This window comes from Lampetra planeri, chromosome 57 (genome assembly GCF_965212315.1).
Source record: "Lampetra planeri chromosome 57, kcLamPlan1.2.h2, whole genome shotgun sequence".
Lineage (NCBI taxonomy): Eukaryota > Metazoa > Chordata > Hyperoartia > Petromyzontiformes > Petromyzontidae > Lampetra > Lampetra planeri.
The window spans coordinates 6,157,589-6,176,009 of record NC_136163.1 but is presented as its reverse complement, the minus strand read 5'-3'; the positions used below and the strand labels follow the sequence as shown (position 1 = coordinate 6,176,009).

The 18,421-nt window shown below is 55.0% G+C and overlaps 1 protein-coding gene across 1 annotated transcript in view; it reads left to right on the top strand.

Moving 5' to 3' along the window:
- The first annotated feature begins 378 nt into the window (after positions 1–378).
- LOC144735787 (syntaxin-binding protein 5-like) overlaps positions 379–18,421 on the top strand; it is a 195,665-nt gene continuing 177,622 nt past the window's right edge. Inside the window, exons 1-2 of the mRNA XM_078618309.1 lie at positions 379–578; positions 2,151–2,248. Of these exons, the coding sequence (XP_078474435.1) occupies positions 447–578; positions 2,151–2,248 (230 nt within the window). The 5' untranslated portion in view covers positions 379–446. The remainder of the gene's footprint in view (positions 579–2,150; positions 2,249–18,421) is intronic.

The window sequence follows — 18,421 nt, the reverse complement described above, 5'->3', positions numbered from 1 at the left end:
CTCTCTCTCGCGCCAAGCGTGCAAGGCATAAAGCGAGCGCGACAGAGGAAAAGGAGCGACACGGCGAGAGGGGAAAGGGAGGGAGGCGGACGGGCTGGGAAGTGCTCAGGGAGAGAGAAGGGAGCGCACGGCTCACCACCGTTGACACGGCGGGCGAGCTGGGGTAGAGAGACAGAGAGAGAGAGGTGCGAGACGAACGCGCTCGTCTTCTGTGCGCGTGTTACTGCAAGGGAGAGGCGAATAGCTCACGCGAGAGGAAGCCGAGGGGAGAGGGGGAGTAGGAAGGACGGCACTTGTCAGCGCTCCGATGTAGTCGAATTAAAAGGGGAATTGCTCATTTATTTATCCCCACCCCTCCCCCCCCCCCTTTGAAATATCCTCGGAATTTTTGCGGCTGACGGCGAATCTCTCTCGCTCCCCGCCGCCCGCTCGTCGCCGTTGTCGCCATGAAGCGCTTCACGGACAATTTCCGCAAGGTGCTGGACGGCCTCACCACGCCGGGAGCCCCGCAGAGCCCCAGCAAGCCCGAGAGCGAGATCGCGGAGAGCCTCGCCTCGGAACACTTCCAAGTATCAAAGGTGAACGATAACGCGAGACACGCACACGCGCGCGCGTACACGCGTACACGCGCATTTGTATATACTGACAAAGAGAACGATCACCCCGTGTAGCCTTTAACAGACTGTTGGGTACAACTGCTGTTCGCCAGTAGCACTTACGAAGGCCGGCACGGCACACGAATGGATGCGTGATTCACCACCACGCCCGGCCAGCTTTGTCTCCCCTAGTAGCGATGGTTTTTTTTGACACACTGCACCAGGTACTTATTTGAGGCCGAGTCGACCTAGGGGAAGGCCATAACCGGTTCAGGTTAATCGCCAGCGGTGTTGGGTGGCCGTGAGCGGGAATCGAACTCGTCTCACGGGGGTTGCGGTCCAGCGCGCTGACTGCTTGCGCCACCGCTCCTCCCGTGCGCGCGCGCGCGAAGACGCACGCGCGCGCACGCACGCGCACCTCAATGCCGCAAGCCCCACACGCGTAAGGCTCACTCACAGCCGAGTCGAGTTCTAAGAGCAAGTAAGTAAAAAAGAAAAATCATGAATTATTTGGGTGCTGCTGCTGCTGCTGTGTTGACAGGGTTGGCGCACAAAGCACAAATAACAACAAAAATCACTCAACACGCTCATCAATAATTACACCCGTGCTAGCCTTCGCAGGGAAACTATGAACATATAAAATAGGCGAAGATGTTTTGTTTTAGTTGAAAATGATAATCTCAAATAATCATGGACAGACTTCGCTCTGGCAATCCGCTCCTGGACGATGGGGAGGGAGGGAGCAGTCTTTGGCCTGCTTCACCACGACGGCCACAAGCGATTTGGAGAAGATGGCATGGCGCCACGGATCTTTGGCCGTCCTCGGGGGAATTGAACTCGGATTTGTCTCGGTTCGCAGCATCGCATCGCGCTAACCGCTGCGCCACAGCTCACCCGTACCCGCCCGAGGACGGGCGGAACCAATGAACTCGCATCAAAGTGCCGTATCGTGCCACGTTGTTTTTATTTTTGGTTTATTTGCAAACGGCAAAAAAACCCCAAACCGTAGCTCGCGGCGCTGCCCCTCGCCCAGCCGTGCCCCGCATCACGGCGCGGATACTTGACGCACACACAGACACACACACACACACAGACACATACACAGACACACACACAGTCACGCACACACAGACACACACAAGCACACACACGCAGGTTCTACTCTCCCGTATTTTTCGCGTGAGCGCGACGACGGCACGCGGAGCGCCATTCGATTCGTCGCCGTCGTCGTCACTGCGACTTCGGATAACTCGCTCAGCGGACAGCAGCCGATTTGTCAGTTGAACAGCCGTTAATAGGTGATCCTGAGCAAAAGCGAAATATCGACGTTTCGGCCGACTGACCTTCAACCCCCTCTGCATATTTCATCACAATCGCCGGTTGGGGACGCGTCACCGGCAGCCATGATCAACCCACTGCTGGACGAAGGCCTCCTCGCGGTGTAACAGTGCACTTAGCAACGCACACATCCGGTGGTGTCTGCCCTCGGCTCTCTCTCGCTTTCTCTGTGTTCACGTCCCTTTAAACGTTCTTGTTCACGGCACGCGGCCGTAGACGGTGAGACACGGATTCCCACATCAGCCCACGGCGCTCGCCTTCGACCCGGTGCAGAAGATCCTGGCGGTGGGGACACACGGAGGCGCCTTGCGAGTGTATCCTTTGGCCCCCACCCCCTCGGGACGCACCGCTGCTGTAGCAAACAGCGGCAGGCAGGCACGCAAGCAGGAGCAGCCGTGCAATGTCGCACGGCCAAGAGATACAAAGACGGCTTCCCACGGTGAGCGATGTGAATGGTGGTGGTGGGGGTGGGGATTGTGGGGGGTCGTCACGGGGGTCCCACGTGACATGTGGCTCTACGTGCACGTGCCCAGCGTGGAGTGCGCAGCCCTGGATGTCGCTGCTGTGATTGTTCTTGTTGCTGTTGTCACGATGATGATGATGATGATGTTGTTGTTGTTGATGATGCCCGGTGTCCAGTGCCGGTTTGTGATGTCCGTGCCGGTTGGGAGTCCTCTGAGATTCAAGCGGGGAGGGGGGGTGCTGATGTCCGCCCGTGCGGTGTTTGCAAGCAGCCAGTGGGGGCCGAGGCGATGCCCCCACGTGGAGATTCGTGACGCATTTACGCGAGACGGATAGACGGACCCATCTCCCCTGATCAGTCGAGTTACATACACACACATACACCACACACACACCACACACACACCACACACACACCACACACACATACACACATACACACACACACCACACACATACAAAGACAAAGATCCCCCTTTTGCCTTAACAGACTGTAGGGGCAAGTGCTGTTAGCGAGCACCTATGAAGCCCGGAACTGTACACGAGGGGGTGTGTGGCCACCACCACGCCCGACCACCTTTGTCTCCCCAGTGGCGATGTTTACACACCGCACCAGCTACTCATTTGAGGCTGAGTCGACCTAGGGGAGGTCCAGTACCGGTTCAGATTAATCGTTACTGGTGTTGACCGTGAGCGGTAAACGAACCGGGGTCGCCTGGTTCGTAGCGCAGCGCGCTAACCGCTACACCACACACACAACACACACACACCACACACACACACCACACACACACAACACACATGTAACGTGTTCTGCGTACCTTTGTTATCTGCAAATGCGTGGCGGCGATTTGCCCGTGCGGGATTTGTACGGGAGGTATTTGACACCTACTTATCAGCAGACGGCGCTGTGCGCTGGAGCAGAAAGTAACAACAATCAATTTTCCGATGTTGCTAATCCCAAGTAGATTTTTTTTTTACTATGCGGATTAATAACGGGAACCGAACCAACAGTGTTGAACAAATTCACCTTCAATACACCTCGCTCTGGGAAGCTAAGCAGGACTGAGGTTGGTTACGATTCGGATTGAGACTGGCTGGAGGGGCTATTCTCGATGGCAAGGACATGCCTGTCAGCTGTACAGCAATGGGGATTCTTGAATCTGTCTGTGCAAAACGTCGAGTGGCACCCAATTCGCATGTCTCGGTTTGCTCTGTGGATTTCATCGTTGTATTTCATGCCACGCGAATCCAATCACACAGAGTCATGTGGATTGGCCAAACGTCCTCATGTGACAGGCAGGACCCTCTTGAAATTTAGTGTCAAGACTCAGCGAATGTTTTCCGGTTAAACAGACAATTTAAGAATTTGCAGTGTAAGTGGCAGGCAAGTGCGGTTAAATGTCTGCTGCCTACAAATGCCGACACGTGTTGATTTGTAAAAAAAAATGGAAATGTCGCAATCCCTTGGGTAAATAAATGTTTTAATAAGGTCCACGCAGAGTTACCCAGCGCGGCAGACATGAGTATCATGATTCAGTGTTGTCACGGCACAGTGAGCGAGTCTACCCCGACCACTGGTGATCTCTGATTTACATATTCGTTTGCTAATCTCAACTGTGCCAACGTAACCGCATCCACGTCTCCACGCACATCTCTTTTTGCCGGTGGCCTTAATTTAGAATCGCACCACTCCGGTATTTCCCCGCACCTCCGATTAGCACGGTTGGCTACGTACGGCGCGAAAGAAGCTCAACACACAGTACATGCGTGCACGCATTCTGTAAAGCGCACGTAACATGCTCACAACTCGTATACAGAGATTCCTCGCATGGCCATGCAAAGCGTTGGGTCCAGTGCTGTTAGCGAGCACCTATTAAGGCCGGGCACAAAACCAAAACGTTGTCGTTTGGCGAACATCACCGCACGATCTAATTTGTTCCCCACGTTCCGTTATTCGCGAGCATCCCATTGGACACTCACTTCGGGCCGAGCGAATCGAGAGGAAGCCCAAGCAACAGGTTTTGATCGCGCTTGCCACCGCTGGTGATGGTTGTGCGTGTTTGGCAATCGAACTCGGGTGGTAATGATCTTCGGGCAGGAATGTGTCACTGTGAAAAAGACCCCCCCTCTCCTCTCTCCCCCGTGTAGCCTTGACGGACTGTAGCAGGCCAAGAGCTGTTAGCGAGCAGCACCTGTGACGGCCGGCACGGCACACGAAGGGGTGGGTGGCCAGCACCACGCCCGGCCGCCTTTGTCTCCCCTAGTGGCGATGCTTTTTGTTTATTTAAACACACGGCACCAGGTACTCATTTGAGGCCGAGTCGCTCTAGGGGAGGCCCAGGACCGGGTTCAGATAAACGTCACTTGGTGTCGGCCGTGAGTGGAAATCAAACTCGGGTCTCCGGGCTTGAAGCGCAGGGCGCTAACTGCTGCACCACCGCTCCCCACTGCAAGACAAATACAATGAACCCACCATATCGCCTAAACAGACTGTTGGGGCAAGTGCAGTTTGCGAGGAACAAACACACACAAGACAAAGATCCCCTGTATAGCCTATGAAGGCCGGAACAGTACACGAGGGGGTGAGTGGCCAGCACCACACCCAACCGCCTTTGTCTCCCCAGTGGCGATGTTTACACACCGCACCAGGTACTCATTTGAGGCTGAGTCGACCTAGGGGAGGTCCATGACCGGTTCAGATAATCATCACTGGTGTTGGCCGTGAGCGGGAATCGAAATCAGATCGCCGGGTTCATAGCGCGGCACGCTAACCGCTACACTACCGCTCCCCACAAACACACACGCACTCACGCACCCCCCCCCTACTGCTCACCATGGGTGGGCCCATCGTAATTGTGGTCTTGTGATTACTGTAACGGACTGTATCAGTGGGTCGTGTCATCACGAGCAATTCTCCGTTCTTGTTTTATAAATGAAATCATCATCATCAGCAGCAGCTGTTGTGTTTCCACTGCTCAATGAAGGTCTTCCCACGGCCCCACCACCTCTCACGCATCTGCTGGGGCACTTCATCAAATTAGTTCACCTGAAATCAGTTACCCACTGCCCTACATTTTGTGATGTTAACTCTTGAGCACCTTTATTTGAAGCCCATGATATAAGGTCATTTTGTTGTGTGGAGAACCCCGATTTGATGGATGTAAGGGGATAAGATTGATGTGATGCTAACGCCCGCTTTGTATGGCTGACGTCGGAGGAGCGCTGTCGTTTAACGCCGAGGTGGTTGAGCCGAGATGATCGCGGCGGGAGCAGCGGAGTGGTGCGTGAATCACGGCTGTGACGATGCCCCCTTCGTGTTTGTCAGCCGGCAACGGAGTCGTCATACTACGACTCATTGGGCGCGTCGGTAGCGAGATTTTTGAATACCTCGCCTGGTATGGAGGAGGTCGTGGGCTCGATCCCGAGCCTGATGCCTGCTGCTGTTTATTTGCGGTTTGCAAGGTCTCTCTCTCTCTCTCCCGTGGTCGTGTGGGTTTTTGTCCGTGTCCTCCGGGTTTTACCTCCTCTTTTAGAAACATGCGTTTTCATTATTATAATGATTATGAATGCCGTTCGTCCGTAACACTCCCGTCGCCACCATTTCCTTCAACTAGATTCTAAAGTGGATTGAGATGAAGTAGAAATCCGCGGAAGCTCCTTCTCGTTCTGGCCCTGGGCCGGGCTCGTGTCAGCAGTCGACGGTCGCTGTCCGTTTCAGCACCACTCCGCTCCGATTGTATTTGACGTGGCAAGCCTTGGCCACATGCGTCGCACCGATCTTTGTAGGCGCTCGCTAACAGCCCATGGCCTGTCAGGTCTGTCAGGTTGTACGGGGGAGCGTTGTATGGTGAGCGGTGTTCATCGCGCGCAGTGCTACCATCCCCCAGACACCTCGCGTGAGATTCTAGACAATGCATGACGTGTTACCTGGACCTGTCCCAGGCATCCCCTAGATCGACCCGGCATTAAATGGGTACTGCTGGTGTAGTGTGTGCGTGTGATTGTGGGGAGCGGTAGCGTAGGGGTTAGTGCGCCGCGCTACGAACCCGGTGATCTGAGTTCGATTCCCGCTCACGGCCAACACCAGTGGCGATTATCTGAACCGGTCCTGGGCCTCCCCTAGCCTCAAAAGAGTACCTGGTGCGGTATGTAAAAACATCGCCACTGGGAAGACAAAGGCGGTCGGGAATTGTGCTGGCCACCCACCCCTTCGTGTGGCGTGCTCGCTAACAACACCTGCCCCAGCCGTTTGTTAAGGCTACACGGGGGATCTTTGTCTTTTGTTGTGAGTGTGTGATTATCAATGACGGAAGCAGTGAGGTGTGGCGCTAACCACGTACAGTGCACCATACCCCCATGCGCTGTGCTGACCTTAATGAATGCTCGCTAACAGTCGTTGCGTTGCATACTGCTCTCGGCCACTCATTTAGGGCTGAGTCAAACTAGACGAAGCCCAGTAACAAGGCCCAGACATGCGTATTTCTTTTCTGTTTTGCAGTGGTTTGTTTGCACGGCGCACCGCAGTGCCGGCTGCCGAGTTCGATGCCTGGCCACGTTTAATTATGTTTGTAATGATTGGTTCTGAACCTACGCCGAGGTTCCACTAGGTATTCTCGGCATAAAATGAAAAGCACGTGGCGTCGCGAGTCATCATCAAAATCAGCGCTGCAGGGACAAAGGCGTGTGCGTGTGCGATGCTGGGATGATGCCCATCGCATCCTCGTGTGCGTAGTCGGCTTAGCAGGCACTCGCTAACAGCACCTGCCGAGAGGCTGTCGATAATATTTGCGTCATTTTAATTTTACGGGTTTAGAGCCCATTAAGATTCATCATCGTAATACATTTGAATATGTATCCAGTTGTTAACTGTATTGTTTCGTCGTTGTTATTGTTGTCTAAATAATCCCAAATTTGCTTTTTAATTTGGAAAATCTTCTTGGTTCTTTCGGTAAAGTCACGTCGAAGGGAAATAATAAAATAATAAAAATAAAACATAATAAAATACAAATAAAATTTGTATTAGCATTATTGTTATTATTATTTATTTCCCTTCTACGTGACTTTACCGAAAGAACCAAGAAGATGAATCCCTGCAGTCACGACAGCTTTAAATCGAAATTTGTAGAATGTTGAAAATGCGATCTTTATTGGCGCAAAATAAAAACAAATATATGAAGCGTGGAAAGATCAATGCCGGCGATTACACCGGGCGACGACGATTAGCAACACGTGCACGAGAGAGACATCGTCCTGTCAGAGGGAAGGAATGATGGCCATTGGTCGTGACCGATGTGAGTGAGACAGCCAAAGGAAAACCCTTCTACTGCAGCGCCGGGGAGCTGTGACATCAGCACGCGTGACATCGGGCGCCGGATAGGTGTTGTTGCCGTGGAGAGGCACTCATCCAGCAGTGGATTAATGATGACTGCTGATGATGCTGCTGCTGGTTGGGCCTAGAACCACTGGCAGAGAGGATGAGCGACGCCTTAGAAGGATGGCCAGGAGGTCTTTATCGTGTGCAGGCGGCGTGATTTGGTAATCCCCTGTGGATTTTTGGCGAGGCGGGCAGGGGGCTGGAGGTCACACAGTCGTGGGAATTGAATCTTCGACTCGGCTCAGCGGGTGTCCAGCCGTACTGCGAAAAAAATAGAATGACAATAAAGGGAGCGTTATTTTTATCGCGTGCGAAAAAATGAAAAAAAAATATTGGGGCCACATTTGTTTTACTCGCGAATCAATTAGCGCAAACGCGGTTGCATCCATCGCCGTTTTACTCCGCTGATGAATCCCGCTATTGTGTACTCATTTTGTCCGTTGATTCATTCAATTATTTATTGTGGCCGCTGCTCGCTGCGCCTGGAAAAGATTCAAATTGATCCCAGCGAGCCGGACAGCATCTTATGCTTCCTTGGGATCGAGGGGGTGGTCAATAACAGTCGTATTGTGCCTAGAGAACGTGGAAAGTTAATGCTTTTTTTAGTCCATACTAGAGGGTTTTTTATGGATTAGATCGCGTAAATATAAATGTGTCGTTAAACACGCCAACACCACCCGACACGGCCAATTAGTAAGGTTTGTCACGCGAACAAAACGTGACAATTCGTTACTCGTTCAGCACCGCCGGTTGTGTTGGAGACTAAAACCCACAACATTTACAATTCGCGTACCGTGACTTTTCGCTGGTAATTACAACCAGCATCATCAGGCGACAGCCAGAGTTGTGGAGAAATCTCTCCTCCTCTGTTTCGGTCTTAATATTTTAGGTCGGTCTTAATTTTTTTCGTGAGCACAATTGTTTGTGGCAAAAGATTAGTGGGGGGGGGGGGTTAAGCAAGGCGGGCAGAGTGGCCCGTGGTGCGGCGGGTGTCAGCATCGCTGCAAAGTCACGTGGTGTGCCAGAGGGCGGCACTCAATTTGCTTACAGGATGTCCTATCTGTTGCACGTGGTGTGCGCGCGTGCGATGCCTCGTCATGAGGTGGCTGGTGGCCAGACGATTGGTCATCAGAGGTCAGAGACGCTGGGTTGGCACCGCTGAGGACCTGGGTTCGAAACCAGGCTTCAGCCACTGCCTGTGCTCTAACTGAATTCTCGGGTGTAGGGAGCGGATGATCTCAGCCTGTACACCAACAACAACCGACGTTCGCCACTAAGTGGCGGTGACTTCACTGCGGCGCTTGTGCCAGGCGACGTGCACTTTAAGGCCACATGAATTGTCGAACGCCCGCTGGCAGGAGGTAACGGGACCTGCCCAGATGTCGCCTGTACGCCAATGACAGAGCGATTTGGATTCCGTGCTCAATGTGGCTGACTTGCAGCTCTGAGAAGGAAAACGTCGGTTGGACTGGCATGCGATGAACATCGTGACTCTCACGTGACTGACCTCTACTGCGTGAGCCAGAGGTCGCTTGACATGATCTCAGAGGTAGCCCTGTGGTATCCACTTCCGCGGGCCACTCTCTAACCCGAGGGGTTGCGCTGCGCTAGAATTCTTCGTCTATTTGTGAGCGCGACGCCGACAGCTCAATCAGGGATAACATTGGTTAAATGACACCAACAACAACAAAGAGCTGTTCATTAAAATTGGACTCATTGTCTCAGTCTAAGGGAGGATCAAAGTCTCAGTGAGGAAATCACCAATTAGTGGAATCTATGGCCCTATGCTTTGTAATTCTGATTGATTGCGGTGACAATGAACGAGCGGTAAGCTCGATGTGCCCTGCAACCCAAAGGCAGCTTAAAGAAAACCACACCGTGCTGGTCTTTAATGAGTTCATTAAAACAGCAGTGGCTGGAAGGTTTGGGGTGGATGGAACTTCGCGTTCACATTACTTTGGAGCGTTCTCACTGAGGCAGTCATTGCATAATTACGCGACGTGGGTCGTGAAGCAATGGGTCACTCCAATTTAAATGTTCAGAGCCATGTTGCAAGCGAGATATTCTTTCCTGCATCCCATCTCACCCTTTGAGGAGCCACGTTGCAACGGCAGATAGAGGGTACTGTGTTTATTGTCATTTCGTAACCGAGAGTTCGCTCTAGAAGAGGGGAGGATGACTCAGAAGTGGGAGGAGGAACCACAGACCAGCCGGGGACAGCAGCAGCCAGGTGATGATCCGGCACTACCAACAACGATTGCCCAAGCTCTGCGGTCCTCTATATATTCACATGCTATCGCCCAACTAATGAGTGTTTACGTGTGGGAGGAAACCGGAGCGCCCGAAGAAAACTCACGCATGCGAGGGGGCAACGCTCGATCCCATGCATACAGAGGGCACAGTTGGGAGTCCACGTTTTGTTGTGCCGCCTTCTACTGACGAGCCACCGACCCCCCCCCCCCCCCCGTCGCCTCCACAGTGCCGGATGACGGGTGCTTATGGGAAGCTCGATTTAACTGCGCAGGATGATTTTTCACCGCAAGCGTTTCACCCCCCCCCCCGCCACTCAACGTACAACGGCGCCAGCAACGTCACGGGCTCTCCCCGCAATCGGAACCGACGGGCGGCGGTCACGGACTTCACGGACGTGTGCGGTGATGTGAAAATCAGACTCCCGAACTTGTGGGTGGGACCCCCGAGAAGTTCGCGTGACAGCCTTGGCGATGCCGCCCACGTGCCCCCGACCGTGCTCCCACGCGCTCGTCTGCTCGCTCGCTCGCTCAGAGTCGTCCGTTCGTGCGCCGGCAACTGGTCTGTAAAAATGAACCCGGCCGAGCAGCAAAACACACAGAAAACCCCGTTCGTGCCCAAAACCACCCACCGCCCGCTGCACCTCGCGTGAGAAGCCGACGTCTGGCAGGGGGCATCGCCGCTTGCGGGCGCCTGCCAGTCAGAGCGGCGCGCCGCGGCCGTCGGGATCTCGCGGGCTTGTATAATAGATGTCTAATATATGCGTATGGAGAGTACCATGCTCATGTGCGGTTGTTTTTTATTGTACTTTTTTTTTTGCTCTCATTTGAACAAAACGCGGAGCCCGTTGGAGCCCGTCGCGCAGCTCGCAGATCCGGGAATCGGAGACCGCGGAGAGCCGTCCTGATGCAGCTGAGCCGTATATAGTGGGGGGGGGGGGGGGGAAGGAGGGGGGGCGGGGAGGTTGTTTACATTTTTGGAGTTTTTTTGAATGATTCGTCCCCAGTGCCGATGTGTCCCATGGGAATTTTGCTTCCGATAGAGGCCAGCCCCGGTCTCTCCGTCGGGGGTAGAGGGGTGGGCATCTCCTGAGCTGACTCAACGTCGTCACGCCTCATCTTCAAGGCGTCTGAAAGGGGGGGGGACACCCCCCCCCCCACATCTCTCAGGTGGCAGCTGTCCCTGTGCGGCACAAGGCGACTGGGCGCCTGGCCTTGCAAGCGGGCATGACGCGGTGGTCGCTTTGCGTGCTCCCAATCGAGTGACTTCGGCGTGAATGCAACAAGAGAAAATCCACTCAATGCACGGCTCCCAGTTTGAATTTGCGAGCACCTAAGGAAAACGCCGCTGTATTCCTAAATGCAATTTTGACGAGTTGCAAATCTCAATATCCTCCCTTGCAGCGAGGCGATATGAAATCCAAGCGCGTGCCTCGGATGAATAATGCATGTGGGCATAAAATAGCTCTCTCGCGCCGGCGTGCCCTCGCCGGCGCGTGCGGCTTAGCGGCGAGAATCCTCACCAGCGCCACCTCCCGCTGGGACACGGACCCCGTGGGGGTGGCCGTGGGTGCCGGGTAGGGGTCGGCACGGTTTGAACCGACTCAAACTGGTTTCAAATTGAGCAATCCAAACCAAACCAGCGACGACTGAACCAAACCAAACCAAAACCAAACCAAACTAAGCTAAACCAAACCTCTTAAGTTGGCTTGAACCAAACTAGTTTGAGCCGGTTCCACCCTGTCCGAGCCAAACCGAGTCGGTTTTCGTAGCCCCAAACCAAACCGAACCAGTTCAAACAGAGCCAAACCAAACCGATTTGGTTCGGTTCAAACCGCGGTTTGGTGGTTTGAGCCAAACCGTGCCGACCCCTAGTGCCGGGAGACTCACGGACACGACGAAGGGACGACCACAGTCGAGCGTGCAGACGCGCACTCACGCAGACCGCACGCGCGCACTCACACAGCACACACAATGCACACAGCACGCACACGGCACGTATACATGACAGTACAAAGGCAAAGATGCCCCGTATAGCCTTATAAGACTTGGGGCAAGTGCTGTTAGCGAGCGCCTATGAAGACTAGCACGGCACACGAGGGGGTGGGTTGCCAGCACCACGCCCGGCCGCCTTTGTCTCCCCGGTGGCCATGTTTTTACACACACCACGCCAGGTACTCATTTGAGGCTGAGTGGACCTAGAGGAGGCCCGGGACCAGTTCAGATAATCGTCACTGGCGTTGGTCGTGAGCTGGAATCGAACTCGGATTGCGGGCGGGTTCTCAGCGCAGAGCGCTAACCGCTACACTGCTGCTCCCCACTCCATAACAGCACACAAAAACAAAGAAACAAAGATCCCCCATATAGCCTTAACAGACTTTAGGGGCAAGTGCTGTTAGCGAGCACCTATGAAGGCTGGAACGGTACACGAGGGGGTGGGTGGCCAGCACCACGCCCGACCGCCTTTGTCTCCCCAGTGGCGATGTTTGCACACCACACCAGGTACTCATTTGAGGCTAAGTCGACCTAGGGGAGGCCCAGGACCGGTTCAGATGATCGTCACTGGTGTTGGCCGTGAGCGGGAATCGAACTCGGGTTGCCGGATTCATGGCGCAGCGCGCTAACCGCTACACCACCGCTCCCCACTAACAGCTCATCATTGATTCTTGGGTTGTCCCTCGCAATGGTGATCTGATCAGATTGTGTGTCGTGCAGCCCCCTACGCGCTTGGGTCATTTCCACTGGGACGCGCGTTCAGTTGTGACTCGGTGGCACTGGCCTACATCGCCACTGGTTTTGTGCGTAGAAACAAAAAAAATACATTTTGCAAGAGGTTAAAATTGTAATTTGTGAAAATTTTTTAAAATCCTTTTGGGTGATTTCCCCCCCTTCCTCTTCTGCTGTTGTACACAGACCGATAACGATGGCGCAACCGGGCGGTCGAATGTCGACCACTTGAACGTAGCCCATTACACCCGAACTGTGCCTTTCACGGCAGTGCGTTAATATTTAATGCCACTGTAGAATGCACGGGGCCTGTGTTCGAGGCTCACTCTGCGGGCTGTCCTGCTTATCGCAGCAAAGGACCGACAAATCCCGGCTCACGGTCCTAATCCTTTTAGCCGGGTGCTCGTGGCTGTGCACGTGGCTGCCCGTACTCCATCGCTGCGGAGACGGCGGGGGTCGGCGGATCGCGCACAGATGGGCTCTGATACGCCCTTGCCCTGGGCATCGAGGAGGTGCCGTTCTCTGGCTGGCCAAGAGAGACGCATCGAATGTGGACTCCACCTGTTCCGTCTGTGTGTCGGATGGAGGATTTTGCCCGCCTGGCACGCGGGGGGAGCTCTGGTTTCCTCCCACACGTGACACTCACTCATTGGCGGAAAACATCTTTGTATGTAGCAGACCGCAGAGCTTGGGAAGATGTTGGTGCCGGCTCACCGGCTGGCTGCTGCTGCCTTCCCAGCTCGCCTACGGTACTTCCCCGAGGCCTCCTGCGTGGCGGCACCTCCTGAGTCTGTCCCGTGACCTCCTGCCAGCGGGCGTTCGACGCTTCACGTGGCCTTAAAGTGCCCATAGCCTGGCGCAAGCGCCGCGGTGACGTCACCGCCACTTAATGATGAATGGCGGTTAATTTGTTATTTTTATGAATCCATGGCCCATTAAGCTTCTTGGAGGCCCTAAGCTTTTGCTTGGCATCCTTACGCCTGGCACCACCACGGCCTGCAGTGTGTCGTCATCGACGGATGCTCTTGCAGTTAGTTGTTATTGTTGCTGTTTGTGCTAGTGCACCACTGCTAACGCAGCAGCAGCAGCAGCAGCGAATAATTCGTTTGACTTTTTAAGTGTCGCTGTGATCATCCGTCGCGAACGTTCGCTCATGCGCGGCGGTACACCGCTCGCTGCGAGCGGGAGTTCCAAACGAGACGCGTCCTCCGCCTCCCCCGGCTTGTCGCCCGAGAGTAAGTTTGGTGTCGCACTCGAGACGACGTGACACGGCCCACTCGCTTCTTCGCCCCGTGCCCTCCAGCGCACCGTGATTTCCTTTGCGCGCCAGCGGAGTATATCCTCCCGGTTGGTGTCGTCGCCACTCAGTTTGGCAGGCTCCGGCACTTACAGGCGGCTGTGATTGACAGCTGCAGGTCGATGAAACGTGGCCTTGCTGCTGGCGTCTTCCAAGGATGGGAGTCAGTACAAGGCTCGGTGGACAGGGCTGCGGGACAGAGTGACAGATGGGGGGGGGGGGGGGGGGTCACGACGCAACCGCTCGGCTGATTACGCGGGGGGCCGGAATTAGCGGCGCTGTGGCTTGCGTCCGAAGGCCAGAGTTCTGCAGGTCTCCTTGGTCTAATGGGGACTTCATTCAGCACAAACTCGGGGAAGATAACGTGAAGAAGAAAAAAATAATAGTTGCTATCAAGGGATCGTGCATGCGAAGGATGACCTCCAGGCCGACTGGTGGGTGCTGATATGAACGCGATGGATGCCTCTGAGATGTAAATAATGACGTGACACTTGAGTTGACATCACAGAACAGTGGCAATCAGCGGGCCATTACATCTCCCCGTATGAAGTTTTCGGTTGTTGTGATTGAAACGAGAGAGGATTTCAAACCACATTGCTTGGCATGCATATGTTGGCAAACGTATTACTGATGATCAGTTCAACGTGTAGGCTTTCGCGACCAATACTATCCATATATAAAGATTTTTTTGGGTTGGATCGCGTAAATATAAATGTGTCGTAAAACCCGTGACCACCGGACGCAGACATTTAGTAAGGTTTGTCACGTAAACAGAACGGGCAAACCATTTCGTTACTAGTACAGCACTAACCGGTTGTGTGTTGGAGAATAAACCCGTGACATTTCGCCGGTAATTACAACCAGCATCATCAGGCGACATCCAGAGTTGACAACTCAAGAGAGAAAAACCTCTATTGTGGATTACTGATTACTTTTTTTTTTATTCGGCCACACAAGAGACAAAGGCGCGACATTCCGCCATATAGCCGTTTAAACCGTTTGGGCAAGTGCAGTTTAGCGAGCACCTATTAAGAAAGGCCAGCGCGTGGGGAAGGAACAAAAAACACCGCGGCTCCACGAGCTCGTCTCCTCGACACGGTTTTTCACATGTCGTACCAGGTACTCAGTTAAGGCCGAGTCGACCTAGGGGAGGCCCAGGACCGGGTTCGGACAATTTTGTCACCGATGCGGGCCCTGAGTGGGGAATCGAACTCGGCTCGCCGGGTTCACGTAGCGCAGTTCGTTAAGCGCTGCCGATGCCTCCCCATCTCTCCTCCCCCTCTCCCTGCCCCCTCCGCCCCTCTCCTTCGCCCTCCTTCCTCCTCCTCCACCGACCGACAACGACATCACGTGGTGGTGACGGCACCGCCAAAGGCGCTTGTACCAGGCTGGGTGCACCTTGAGGCCATCACGCGGTTGTGCACTCGATACGTCCGCTCGCCCCGTGACAGATCGCCAATGAGAATCGAGCACCTTAATCCAACTCTCGTGGGTCGTTAGGCTCGGCGAGTATTTTGTTTGTTTATTTACGACCTAATAGGGTTCACCTCCAGGCGGACCTTGCTAATGTACGTACGTATGGATGTTGAACTTCGTTCGCACCCTACGTAGCCAACCGTGCGAATCGGAGGTGCGGGGGAAAGACAACAAACTAAACACATAAAACAGTATTAAAGAAATTAGTATTCAACGTAGTGTAGTGGTGTAGTGTATAGTGTAGTGTATAGTAGTTTAGTATAGAGTTGTGTGGTGTATAGTGTACTGGGAAGTAGTGTGGTATGTAGTGTGGAGTATAGTGTATGTATGTTGAACTTCTTTCGCACTGTATGTAATCGTCCGTACAACAAACTAAACACAAAACGCAGTTGTAAATAACTGAGATTTCAATCTGATTTACAAGTGCCACAGCTCCCAGTTGCTTCCTAGCATCGGAAGGAAGAGCGTTCCAGACGGCCGCAGAAGCGCATCTGTAAGCGTCGCGATATGATGCGTTGACCACCGCCTTTGTTCGATGACCGAGCCAAAAGCCGCTGCTGCTTGCGAGGAGGATGAGCAGAGTTCACGCGATGGTAGTTCATTTGCGGCGAGCATTCCTCCGTAGGATCTGAGTGCGACGGCTTCAAGTGTCGACTCGACTGCCGCACGCCCTCAATTGCCTCCACCACCGGCTGGGGCATAACCCCAGCGGCGACTGAGGTGGCTTAGATCCCCACCGAACCACCCGGGATGAACCGCCCAGTCGCACCCTGGAGGCTGAGCCCGTGCCGCCACCTTCGCAGAGCCTCTCGCCTGCCGCTCTCGCGTCAGGAGCGGAGCGCCCGCGGGGTCGACGCGGGGAGACACGGGGAGACGTGGGGAGACGCGGGGAGACACGGGGAGACGTGGGGAGACACGGGGAGACACGAGGAAACGTGGGGAGACACGGGGAGACACGGGGAGACGTGGGGAGACGTGGGGAGACACGGGGATACGTGGGGAGACACGGGGAGACGCGGGGAGACGTGGGGAGACACGGGGAGACACGGGGAGACGTGGGGAGACGCGGGGAGACACGGGGAGACGTGGGGAGACACGGGGAGACACGGGGAGACGTGGGGAGACGCGGGGAGACACGAGGAAACGTGGGGAGACGTGGGGAGACACGGGGAGACGTGGGGAGACACGGGGAGACACGGGGAGACGTGGGGAGACGCGGGGAGACACGAGGAAACGTGGGGAGACGTGGGGAGACACGGGGAGACGTGGGGAGACGTGGGGAGACACGGGGAGACGTGGGGAGACACGGGGAGACACGGGGAGACGTGGGGAGACGCGGGGAGACACGGGGAGACGTGGGGAGACACGGGGAGACACGGGGAGACGTGGGGAGACGCGGGGAGACACGAGGAAACGTGGGGAGACGCGGGGAGACACGGGGAGACGTGGGGAGACGCGGGGAAACACGGGGAGACGTGGGGAGACACGGGGAGACACGAGGAAACGTGGGGAGACACGGGGAGACACGGGGAGACGTGGGGAGACGTGGGGAGACACGGGGAGACGTGGGGAGACGCGGGGAGACACGGGGAGACACGGGGAGACGTGGGGAGACGCGGGGAGACGCGGGGAGACACGGGGAGACGAAAGGGAGACACGGGGAGACGCGGGGAGACGTGACACGGGCAAAGGGCGGCCCAGCCCGGCCTGAGAGTGGCGAGTGAGGCAGTTGCCACCTGCGTCTAAGTATCGGGGTGGGTGGGGGGGCTGTCGTAATTTATATTCTTTGGGTCTTTCGGTAAAGTCGCGTAGATAACCTATCTACGCGACTTTACGTAGATAACCTATCTACGCGACTTTACGTAGATAACCTATCTACGTGACTTTATCGAAAGACTCAAAGAATATGAATTCCTGCAGCCACGAAAGCTTTAAGTCAAGATTTCGGTCGTAATTTGTTTAACCGTTTCGTTCGGAGAGACCCCCCTCCCTCGTCCCCCCCTCGCCCCCCCCCCTCGTCCCCTCCCCCCGTGGCCGTGTTCAAATTATCCAGACAAACGAGGACTGAAATATTGATAAGAAAGTGGGCGCCGCCGTTGTTGTGATCGCGTCTCCGAGACCCCCACCGGCACACGAGGAGGTCTCGTCTCGGCTCCCGACGAAGGGAGGCCGGGCTCTTGATGGATGTTCCATTCTAGGGTCTTCTTTTTTTATTTTACCTCTGCCGAGGTTTCTGCTGCAGCTTCGGCTGCAATAACCCCCGGGGGGGGGGGGGGGGCGGTGACGTTCAATCGTCAGCATCGGCCACGGTCGATCCGCTGCTAGGTGGTGCAGGCCGTCGTCTCTGCTACAGCAGCCGTCACTCGCTAAGCCGCCGATGTCCCTTGACGGTCAAAACGAGGCCTCGAGCCTGCACGAGATCCTCGTGTTAGTCATTCCCTCTCTTCCACCCAGCAGTGATGCGAGCAACCGGTTGCAGGCAACCGGTTGCAGGCAACCGGTTGCAGAGCTGCACCTTCACCCTTGCCTGTCCTCCGTAAGGTTGAGACCGAGCGATGTTCGCTCGTCCAGGAGTGCTGCGGTAAAAAAAACAACAACACATCTATAGGCCGGTCGATGTAGCGAGCTAAATGATGCAGCTAACAACCGACCACGGCCACGACCCCACCACTGGTCGCTATTGAAGAAGGTAGCAGCAGCAGGAAGCAGCAGGCAGCAGCAGCTGTGAAGTGAAGGCCCCGTGCGCTCGAGTTCCTGCTTGGGCGAGAGGGCAGTGGAGCTCTCGCGTCCGCTCGCAATCATCGGATGCCTTCCGTTGTTCGTTCTCCCGGTGTCTCTCCCGTGCCTCGCTGTACATCGGTCTCCGACTATTTGCGTGTTTCCCCCCCTCCTCCTCTCT